Source organism: Neophocaena asiaeorientalis, unplaced genomic scaffold, assembly GCF_003031525.2.
Source record: "Neophocaena asiaeorientalis asiaeorientalis breed wild unplaced genomic scaffold, Neophocaena_asiaeorientalis_V1.1 scaffold1615, whole genome shotgun sequence".
NCBI lineage: Eukaryota > Metazoa > Chordata > Mammalia > Artiodactyla > Phocoenidae > Neophocaena > Neophocaena asiaeorientalis.
Genome location: NW_020175183.1, coordinates 11,416 through 23,068, shown reverse-complemented (window position 1 = coordinate 23,068; position 11,653 = coordinate 11,416). Strand labels below are relative to the sequence as shown.

General features: G+C 45.5%; 1 protein-coding gene across 1 annotated transcript in view; it reads left to right on the top strand.

Annotated features, from left to right (window-relative positions):
- The window catches only part of TSPAN7 (tetraspanin 7), a 25,612-nt gene extending 14,413 nt beyond the window's left edge, over positions 1-11,199 (top strand). The window contains exons 6-7 of the mRNA XM_024764565.1: positions 9,907-9,979; positions 10,240-11,199. Coding sequence (XP_024620333.1) covers positions 9,907-9,975 — 69 coding nt within the window. The 3' untranslated portion in view covers positions 9,976-9,979; positions 10,240-11,199. The remainder of the gene's footprint in view (positions 1-9,906; positions 9,980-10,239) is intronic.
- Positions 11,200-11,653: the final 454 nt, after the last annotated feature.

Genomic DNA, 11,653 nt, shown 5'->3' with positions numbered 1-11,653 from the left:
TTTGACCTGTCCCTTTTTGGTTCTTAGTTCCCGGGGATTGTGCATGAGATCGCTCCCTTTTAAAGAAAGCCGAAATGTAGCAAATTTCATCCTGTCATTATTGGATCTCAAGGTTTGATTATTGTTTCTTAAGAGGAAACTGAATTTGTGTATATGAAATGTTATATGCCTTTATCTCCACCCAGCCTCTGAAAGAGAATGGGAGAAGCCATTATGCCACACATACTCGAGGATGGAACATGATTAAGCTAAATCTAAAATTTTGCCCACCTGCACCAGGCGGTGTGTTGCCCCACAGGCTTCTGATCTCCCGGCCAGTTGCTATAATGTTGCTGTGGGTGGAAGGATCGGCATATATACCTAACAACCAAAAAAAAATTGATTTATCTTTAACACAGAATTTTCTTCAGACCAACAGATCATTTTCCCAACAAAGCCCAATTAGTGTTACCTCAGTAATGTTGCCATGGCTCTGGTTTTATCTGCCTGAATTCTATATCAGGTCTCGCAGACTATAATTATACCCCTCCCTCCACGGCCCCTATACCACTTCCCTTCTTGCTGAGCAATGCAGATGCACTTTAATCTTCTTTAAGTTTGTTCCTAAAACATCTTTATCGAAATACGGCCTATGAAGAGAAGCGCACACATTGTAAGTGTACGGCTTAATAAGTTATCAAAAAATGAGCTTACCTGTGTACTGACCACCACTTAGATCAAGGCATGTTAGCCTGGCAGTTTCTGCACATGGAGGGCTTGGCCTCAGTTAAGTCTAATAAGCTTTTCTTCCCAAGAAGTTACCAAACCGTGTGTGACATTTCCTCTCACAAGGGCATGTGGGCCCAGCCAGCACGAGTGTGTATTTCTTGTGGCAGTTTTAAAAATCTTTTACCACGTTTTGTTTTTTTTTTTGCGGCTCGGGAAGGGCTTAAACCCTCAACACGCCAACACACACAGACCAGATTGGTGCCACAGACAGTACTGATTAACTCGGTCTCGAGAGACACATCAAAAGAAGTTGCAGCCCTGAACTTTCTTCTGGTTGCTATCCTGTTTCAGTAATAACACTTCAGTGACATATCAGTAATGGCCAGGGGACATTTTAGAGGATTCTGGACCATGTGTCCGACGCCGTGTGCAGGAGGCATCTGGCAGGTGCGCATATGGTCTGCTTTACACATGTATGTGCAGTGTTGGGTTAACCACCTACAGGACAGGCTTGTGCTTGCGTTTGAGGAGGACCGTCCCCTTGGAGGAAGGAATATGGCTGCAGTCGGCCCTAAGGGCTACCCTAGACCCAGGAAGGGACACGAAGCCGGTACTCTCCCTGGGGAAAAGAGAGCCTCAGAGAGCCAGGACTCTCGTGGATGAAACATCTTTTCATCCAAGAACCTTTCCATGTGGCCACGAGGGGTTGGGAAAACAGTCCTACTTTCGTGAGTGAGGTGAACCAGGTCATAAAGAATCTGATTAATACCTCTCACACTTCTCACATCCCCGTGGAGGGATTTAGGGTGTAGACCAGTGGTTATCTGGCCCGATGAGCACTCATCTCTGTGTGCTACGTGGAAGAAACCCCTGCCGTGGGGCTCGCCGAGTTTGCTCTGTGGCCCTCTGGGGCAATGAGAAAGGGGCTTTGGCCCCAAGGAAGCCCCAGACAGACTCTCTTCACAGAGTTTAGGTTTCTTCAAGGTACTACGGAGTTGTTGGGATAAGAAAACAAAACCCAAAGCCCAGGAGCATCGCAGAGGCAGTACCATTCACCCACGTGGCCGGTCAACCACAGTGGGGCAGAGACTTGAGATCTGCTGTGCTCAGCTTGGGGCAGAAAAAGGAATGGCCACGGCCAGCTGTTATTAGCCAGACGCACTAGGAACTGCAGCTTTTAACGGTGCCAGCAGCCTCAGGGTACCTGGAAGCTGAAGCTGGCTTCCAGTTTTCAGTAGATCCAGGGCCTCTCTGGGACCACGGTGGCCACTTACCAGATGCCCATTCAAGAACCAGCCTTACTCACCTGCCACCAAAGCTTTAGCCACAGGTGTTCAAAAATTCTAGAACAAGTGTTATAGTAAAACTTAGCAGACGTTGGCTGATACCGATAAATCAGTCACAGTGGCCTATGCGGTAGCCTTCGTAGAAGAAAGCAAGCTCTGCCGAGTAGAGGCCAGAGTGAGTAGGGAAAGAAGAGAGCACACCCTGCCCCACTCCTTACCTGCTCTCCGCCTTCTCCTTGCCCTCTTCCTCACCTGCTCTCATGACGTCCACGCTATCCTCTGTTGGAACAAACCGGCCTTGCCCATCTGTTGTCTTAGAAATCAAAGGTAGTATAAAGTACAAGGGAAACTAAGCCGAGTCTAGCCTTCTAATAGACTGTGTGAGAACTCTGTCCTGTTGCCTAACTTAGCTAACTTAAAGCTAGCTCTTGAGTGCTGTTTTTGGATAGCAGGGTTTGGGCAGGTGTTTAATATTTCTCTGCACAAAGTCCCAGTGCCTTTGCCCTCTCAAGGAAAAGGCCATTTGTCTGGACTTGATGGGCAGGTCCTGCGGCCCTATGAATTTATAGCAGATGGCTGAGTGTGTTTTTATAGGGTACCTCCTCCCTGCATCTTTGGCAGCTACTCTTTTATTCGAGGGGTCTTGGGAACACACACACAGAGAAATAGCCTCACCTCCCTCGTCCCTAACATGACCTGGAAACCAAGCGTCCGAGTCTGGACACTTGTATTGCTCAGTTTGTGACACTGCTTCCCGCCTTGGTTGGCCTTCTGCTATGGGTCTCTGTATTTAGCACTTCTGTATCCAACGTAAATAGCTTCGCTAGACTTGGAGACTATTAGGCTGGATTAATCCCCCAAAGCACAGAATGTTACAGTCCTGAGTAAGGACGGTGGAGCTGTTTTCCAGAAGGGAGAGTTGAGTGCTTTGCTTGAGGTTGGGTGGCTACTGTAGAGCCAGGATTACAATTCTGATGGTCTCATCTGGTCTGCTGTATTCAACGTTTAGGCCAGAGATAACCTTTGTTCTTGCTTCACATAGCACCTAAATGGAGCTCAGTTTGTGCCTTTATAATGAAAGGATTTGAGTCCGTGGAATTGCAAAGACAAAGGTACTCATTAAAAAAATACAGATCCTGGCTTCCCAGGTGGCGCAGTGGTTACGAATCCGCCTGCCAATGCAGGGGGACATGGGTTCGAGCCCTGGTCCGGGAAGATCCCACATGCCGCAGAGCAACTAAGCCCGTGTGCCACAACTACTGAGCCTGCGCTCTAGAGCTCGCAAGCCACAACTACTGAGCCCGTGAGCCACAGCTACTGAAGCCCGGGCCCCTAGAGCCCGTGCTTCGCAGCAATAGAAACCACGGCAATGAGAAGCCCACGCACCGCAATGAAGAGTAGCCCCACTCACTGCAACTAGAGAAAGCCCGCGTGCAGCAACAAAGACCCAACACAGCCAAAAATACATTAAACAAATACAGATCCTCTTCCTACCTATCCATCCCCTGACCCTCACCCCTGCAGGGCCTCCTCCAGGGCCCACAGGCTACTGAGATGATTCCTTAAGGACCAAGGATTCTTTTCTGGGCCTTGTTTACCTTTTCTGTATAGAGGGCAGGGAACAAAGGTGTCAATAGCCTTGATGAGACATGGCTGAATAAGGCTAACGGAAGTTTTTACTTATTCCCCTAGTGTTTTCAGGCCCGGAAACGGTCCCTAAAAGCATTTATACAGTTTTATTTCAAACCAGATACCTTGGCACTTACCCAGTTCAGTCATGAACATAAAATCTCCACAGACATTCTAAGGATCGAAATTCTCGACCTATCGCTTTTGCCACTTTCTTGTTAAGAAAGTTGCCTTTTACACCTTGTTTGCTGGCCTCTCTCTGCCCCTCAGGAATCGGGGACCGGGCCACGTTTACCTCCCATGGTGATCGCAGGGGAAGACAGCCTTGCCCTGTCGCCTTTGCTGACCTGGACCCCACCCCTCTCTCAGCCCCTCTGCCGACTCTTGGAGTCCATCCTGTTCCTAGTAATTGGCAGAGCCCCAGCGACGTGATCGCTGTTACCGGCGCTCTCTTTGTGGGGATATGCTTCGAGAAGGTTAGAGTATACCTTTTGAAAGTCTGTCCTTCCCTCTCTGGCTTCTCAGTTCTCAAAGGGCCTCCCGGAGGTTTTCATGACCCCAAAGAAAGCAGAATATGTAGTACAGACAAGGCCGAGAGCGGTAAAAATAAAATGTTACTTCCAACGATTAGATAAAGTCTTAGACGACCCAATATAAATAATCTGACCTCAGACTCCCTAGGCTGTACGGCACTTGACACTTCGCCAGTCACGGGGAGAGGCAGAGGTGACTCTGGGGTCTCCATCCTGAGGGCTGTTTAGCGTAAGAGGCAAGCTCTCCTTTTCCTGTCTTCCTCCGGGGTTTAAAGCAGAAGTTTGTTCCGGTGCCCACAGTCTCCAGCCTTAAGACACGTCGGCAGTGTGCTTCTGAGGGGCAGCCTGGAATCCCTCTGTTCTTTGAGGCGCTTTTTACATATATTTAACCTAAAACAAAGATGGATTTTTCTGTGTACAGATTAATCGGGTCTAGTGGCAAGCGAGCGTTTGGTCCCGACTCTGAGGAAGAGGCTATGTCTTTACCAGGCTTTCAGTTATGTACCTAGAAATAATCTGGTAGTAAATGGTATTAAGTATAGGATGTTTCCCCCGCTCCCCGCTTTCCCTTAACTTGGTGCTTAGGGAAATGAGAGATCAAAGTTTTCTCTCGAATATGATGAGACACTGTAGCAAATCTGACGTCAGTAATCCTGCGAGCAATTCAAAACGCCCACCATATCCCAAATCCTGGTTTTTCTTGCCCTAGAATTAACTAGAATAAAAGCCAATATATGTAAACTGCTGTTTTCACAAAGCTTGTGTGTGCCTCAGCTCAGGACTTTTTTCCGGAACAATTTCTGAGTAGATGTTAACATTATTGCCCGGGGGATTTTTGCAGAAACTAACGCCTGTGGCCGGCGATTTGTTCTGTAAGTGAATATTGAAACACCTGCGTCTGAGTAAATATCAACAACTTTTTTTGCACTTAATGTATTTACCTGAAACTTTGTTCACGTCTTACTAAAGCATTCTAATATTTCGTTTCAACGGGATAGGCGGTATAGCAGGCACCTCTGTGCAGGGGAACAGAACATCTATTACAAATATGCCGTGTTTCACTGTGCTTTCCCCTGGAAGAGCAGACTCTATACTTTCTGGCGGCATTTTTTATTTTAGTCCTGTGGGTATCATTTCCTCTAGAAGATGTTCATTTATTTTACCTGGTGGTCGACAGGGTGGGTCTTTGCAGGGGGCTCTTTCAGAAACGCCACAAGAAGGACCAGGTGCGGGACTACCACTACGTTCACCAGGATGGTCAGTTACCCATTCTCTAGCTACTGCTAACAAAAATTGCTTGTAAGACTTTTTATTCTGTGCCCTAAGGCTACAATAATTTTTTTTTTTTTTTGCGGTACGCGGGCCTCTCACTGCTGTGGCCTCTCCCGTTGCGGAGCACAGGCTCCAGATGCGCAGGCCCAGCGGCCATGGCTCACGGGCCCAGCCGCTCCGCGGCATGTGGGATCCTGCCGGACCGGGGCACGAACCCGTGTCCCCCGCATCGGCAGGCGGACTCCCAACCACTGCGCCACCAGGGCAGCCCAGGCTACAATAAATTTTAAACGCATTGAATACACCACAATTAATCAAATAGAAACCCACTTTCTTATACCATTTTCGAGTTTTCCAGAGGATATTGAAGTTTGCCAGATATTGATCAGATCGATCAGCTCCTTTCATATATTTGTCGTACTCTAATATACATGTGGGCTTAGTTATCTGATGTCCAGTCCTCCTAACTTTCCTGTAGATGCTGTGGAGGAGTCATGAATAATGTCGCCATGTGGGACTAACCTCTTGTCTTTCCATATAAGAAGAATCACTTCTCCCCTCTGTAGATTTTTAGATTTCTCCTTTAATTGGTTTCGTAGACCACGACTCTCTTATAGTCCCACAAACTCTGGTTTTATTTTTCAACAATATTTCAGATGTGGACACACTGTTGTAAAGATTGTCTGGTTAATATGGTGCCATGAACCAAGATAAGGTTGTAGGACTGATAATATTGTTTCTTGCAGTTTCTTTCCTTCACCCGTGTAAATCTCAAGGTTGCATATATATCCAGTTTCACTTTCGCTAAGCACCCTGACCAAAATTCCATATCTTGTAAGTTTTCCGGGATTATGGGTTTTGAATCTGAGTCGTCCTCTCCACTTTATCTTTGCCTCCTCAAGGGATAGCTCTTGTTTAGGTATATAGATCAGTTGAAATTTGGGTAGAAAATAATCCAGAAGAGGTTTAACTTTTGAAATTCTGTCTGCAGGAAGTGGAGTTTCTGAGTTATCGTTAAAGTGAAGAAATGTCATTATTTGTTTGAACCTTCTTCTCGTCATAATCTTTGGAATACCGGGGCACAAACCCGTGTCCCCTGCATCGGCAGGCGGACTCTCAACCACTGCACCACCAGGGAAGCCCGGACTATAGGTTTTGAATCTGAGTCGTCCTCTCCACTTTATCTTTGCCTCCTCAAGGGATAGCTCTTGTTTAGGTATATAGATCAGTTGAAATTTGGGTAGAAAATAATCCAGAAGAGGTTTAACTTTTGAAATTCTGTCTGCAGGAAGTGGAGTTTCTGAGTTATCGTTAAAGTGAAGAAATGTCATTATTTGTTTGAACCTTCTTCTCGTCATAATCTTTGGAAACATAGGTGTTTCAAGTAAGGGATCAGTTGACCAATATTCTTTCCAGTGTGGCTTTATTTGTCCCATCAAAATTATTAATCCAAGAAACTTCTTCATGTCACTATTGGTTACAGCAGTTCATTTTAAAGCCTTATCATACTTTTTATACGATTTTTCATTCTGTTGGTGATACAGGTTCGTTTGAGAGGCGACCAACTCGAAAAAGTCGTTACCAAAGATTAATTCTGTTATTTCACTAACACTTTGTGCGTTATTAGTCAATAGTTACACCTGACACTCCTATAAAGTCTAATTTCCATGAAATATTGTCTTCAATCCACTCTTCTGTAGAAGCAAAGGACCATTCTCCAGCACCATGAGTTTCGTTTTCACTTTCCATATCAGAATCAATCACTAAGGTTTTCTGTCTTTTGTTGGTCTAACATTCACATCGTCTGAATCAGAACTATGTTCTGAAGAACTGTCACCTTCTGAGACGCTAGTGTGTATATATATATATATATGTCGCTTGGACAATCAGAGAAAGTATCTGCCTAAAATTCACCGAAAAATTCTTCTTCACTCAAACTTTCATGATGTCAGTTTTTAAAATTTTACGGTAATAAATTGCGTTCATAGTATACATAAGGTTGGAACAAAACCCTAACGGATCAAAATGTGAGTGATAAGGACAATCATAAGTTGTATAATGAACCCTTGATCAACTTTAAGCTCTAACAACTTCACGCGCTGATGTTAAAAAATAATTTTAAAAAAAATGTCTTCTCCCATGGGCAAACAGAAGGTATACTGTTGCCCTAGAAATACAAAACGTAGTTAGTTTGAAAGCAAATAGCTTTTGTTTTTACTTATATTTTTAAAAGTTATTATTTCTGTGAGAAAGTTTGTCTGGTGCCCTTAAGGATGACGCTGTTTCTGTTTGAGGAAAAAAAGATGGAGGGACATGCCATATTTCCTTGAAAGCAGACATCTCAGATGCAAGAAATATTGAAGTGTACTGCGGAATTTTCTGGCTGTGTGGCTCGTGAATTGCCATGGGGGCCAGGAGCATTGCAAACTGTGCAGTGGAACGCTGGCTACTGTTAAGTGCTAAAATACACATGAGGTCAACGAGAAAAACCTAAAGCGCTAAGCTTTACAAAGAAAGGAGGGTCTGGGAACTTGAGATCAAATAAAGAGATGCCCACCCACAGTCCTCTCCCTGAAGTCTGCAGTGTAAGGCAGGAAGGAACCCTTGGTGGCGTGAGGCAGAGGAGTTATTCTGGAGAGGAAAGGGGTCTAGGCCCCAGGGTGGGAAAAGGGGCTATCCTTGGCTAGAAGAGGGTGGAGGCTTAAACTCTGTGTGGGTTACCTGTATGGTTTGGGGGAGATTCTTTAACCTCTCCTGAACCCATTTTCTTCTGTGGACAGTTGGGACGGTAATACTGCCCAGGCATGTAGTAAGTATTAAATAACTCGATATTCCTGATCCTGCTATGTGCCTCTAATACTTGGGTTTTGGCTGGCATCTGAATTTTGAGCGTATCAAGTGTGATCTGGTGTATGTTGGTCCTAAAAAATGGTAGTTCTAATGAAAAGAGACAAGCTATAAGGTTCAGAGTCCTTGCACTCACGGAGGGGATTTTAGTTTCTCATTTGGCACAGTATTCTGGAGGTGACAGCCATGGTTCCTCTGGCCACTTGGTGGTACATGCACGATACTACGTATTTTGTGGCACAAAATGATGGTGGCCAGAGCCTTGGTAGGAGACAGGGTAAGTCCAGTCGGGTGATTTTCCTTACCTGACAGAAGTTATAGTTTGCAGATTTCACAGCACGATTTCCATTTGAAAAAGGAAGATAAGACTCTGGTATTTCACCAAGAAAGGGAGGCCGGTTGGAACCTGCAGGATTGAGCGGAGAGCTAGAACAGAGTTGAGGTGTTGCCTTGACCAACGGTGGGACCCAACGTGTCACCTGTAAGATAAGGGTGAGCAGATGGACTGGATGAGTGGTTCTCTCACCTGGAAGGCTTGTTAAAACACCAATTGCTGGACCCCATCCCCAAGAGTCTGATTCAGCAGGTTTGGGGTGGGGCCTGAGAATGTGTTTCTAACAAGGTCCCAGATGATGCTGATCCTGCTGGTCCCGGGGCCACATTCGACACTGTACTAGATTACCTCTAAAGGTCATTGCCACCTCTGAACCAATTAAGCATGGCCAATTGCTTAAGGAGAAGGGACCCCACATGGCCAAGAGAAGCTGCAGCCCTCTACCCTCCAGTGCACAATCAGGGTCCTGTCCAAAGAGCGATCCTCCAGCAGGAATGGGAATTTTCATTTCCTATGAGCAGATCCTTAAGCACCCGCACTTAAGGATGTCTTCTTGCTCGCGTCACAGCGCCTTTTTTATCAGATCCACCTGTGTTACAGGTTAAGTCAAGGCACAAAGTGGGCAGAAGACTGAGGTCTTCTGAGGAGGTGGAGGTACCCAGATATTGGTTGTGCCGGGGCCCCTGAAAAACCAAGGGGTAGACCTTGGGTGTAGATGGGCCCATTTGGGCCTAAAATATCTACATGGTTTAGAGACAAAGAGAAATTAAAGCCCCCGCTCCGCCCCACTTCTCACAAGCCATGACTGACTTCACTGGCAAACTCACCCAGTCAAGGATTAGCGTCCCATTGTCTCAAGGAAAAGAACTATTATCCTGTCAGCCGGGTATGGCTGGGGTATCATCCCACGTTGAGGTAGCTTCCCAATGCATGCGCTTATGGTTTTGAATTCTGGCATTCTGCGGTACTTAATTTTTTTTCATTACTCTCAGAACACATGAACACATTTTACTACTACTTACATGTCAAAAGTTGTTTTTAATGGCCAGAGCGAGCTAGACTTGGAACCTTATGTTCAGCTGGAGAACCTCCAGCTGACCTCCACTAGCACTTAGACTCCCTAAGTCTTAGTTAGATCCCACCACTGAAATCGGGTTTGATCGTTTTCCCTAGTGCCCTTGCCCCATTCATGTACAAAAGCCCTCAGTTGTGAAACATTACATCGGAGGGGGGGGTGTTAGAAATGTGTTAGCTCAGTGACTTCACAGCCTCGTTCTCTTTTTCCTTCTGCCAACAGCTGATTGGCATGCTGCTGGCCTGCTGTCTGTCTCGGTTCATCACGGCCAACCAGTATGAGATGGTGTAAGAAGGTGAGTGATGGTGGGGGGAGGTTAAATCTAGGATTCTCCCTTTGGGGCACATACTCCCCTTCAAAGGGACAAGAGTGCTGCCTGGCCACTTCACTCTGATCTCGGTGGCACTTGGCCATGTGCCGAAGCCTCATTTCTGTGGTGCTGGGGAGGAGATGTGAGCACTGCTCTGGAAAACGTCGAAACGCTCTCTTCAGCTTGTTACCTTATTTTAAGGCCTTATTAATGGTGAGTCACTCACATGTTTTAATTTCTCTTAGTCTTTCAAGAATGATGGAAGAAGAGACCCATTTTCGAAAGGAACTGCAGCAAACTTTGAAAGACTTCCAAAGAATGTTAGAGCACAGTACATAATACACCTGTCCTAACACCCTCACCCCGTGCAACTGACACTCCCACACAATCTCTGCTCCACCTTTGAGCCTGCATCGTGCGTAGCATCCCATCTTGTGAAGCCCTGTTGTGCCAGAGTGTAGCCAGGTTCCCTGCATCTAGTCCTAGGGGACCCCACCCAAGGCTCTGTGTGTGCCACCTCCTCCATCTGTACGTGGTCCAACTGCAGCTCATTGTAGGTGACTGGTTCTCCATACCATCACTGGCCCTGCAGGGCCCTGCATGTAGTGTGGGAGGCTCCTGTTAGCCCTTGATCATGATTGATAAATGCCGCGCCCCCCTAGATGTAGATAAGCAGATAGCTACCTGTTCTTTTGGCTTAATCTCCTTTGGTTGGGTTTTCCCTTTTACTAAGGCTCTTGCCTACCTTCTTCAGGCTGCCTAGGACATGTAAAGAGATGCATTGGTAATTGTCCATGAGGAGAAAAAGGCACGTGTCATGCACGAAGGAAATTGTCGAGCTTTGGGTGGCATCCTTGCTCCTTACTGTTACATGCCTGGGAACTTATAGACAGTTTAGTGCACCTGTATAATCCTTTTACAAAGCTGTATCGTTGCTTCCTGTGAAGGAAATAATATTACTTCTGTTTTTCCCCAATTAACTGCTATTGTTACTTTACTTCTTTCTATATTTTTTCTTTGCATTGACATTACAGACATCGAGGACCTCATCAAATGAATTTAAAAATGAGTGTGAAGGGGGAACAATAGTCAAAATATTTTTAAAAGATCCTAAAAAACAATTCCTCTGTCTCGCATGCCAACAAGAATGCATTGACATTGTGAACATTTGTGATACATGTGTTAATAAATAGTCATTACAAATTGCTGTGCTCTGGTTTTGTTCTTTGGTTAAGTTTTTAAACACATTTCTATATTCCATCTTGTTCCACAGGGGATTGGAGGTGGACCACCTTACACAATGACACATCCCCCCATACAAGCTCCCACTCCACTGAAATAGCATGGGGCAGTGTAAAAATTGAAGGGTTAGATTTTTTTTAATGGACATTCCAGGAACTTGAATCACTTATCATAAACAGGATGTACTGTTGGCTGCAAACATAGACCCTTCATATTTCAGGCCAGAGGAAGATTTCAGAGTTTTTTTTTTAAGTCTGGATGTCATTTCAAAAAAAGGAAATGAGCATGTATTCTTCCTTTTATTGTTCCTAACGAGCGTGTATTCTACCCTTCCTTCCTTCTTCTCTGGATTGAATAAACTGTCTAGAGAAGAGATGACATCATACCATTCAGTTGTCCCAATGCCCTGGCTTGTAC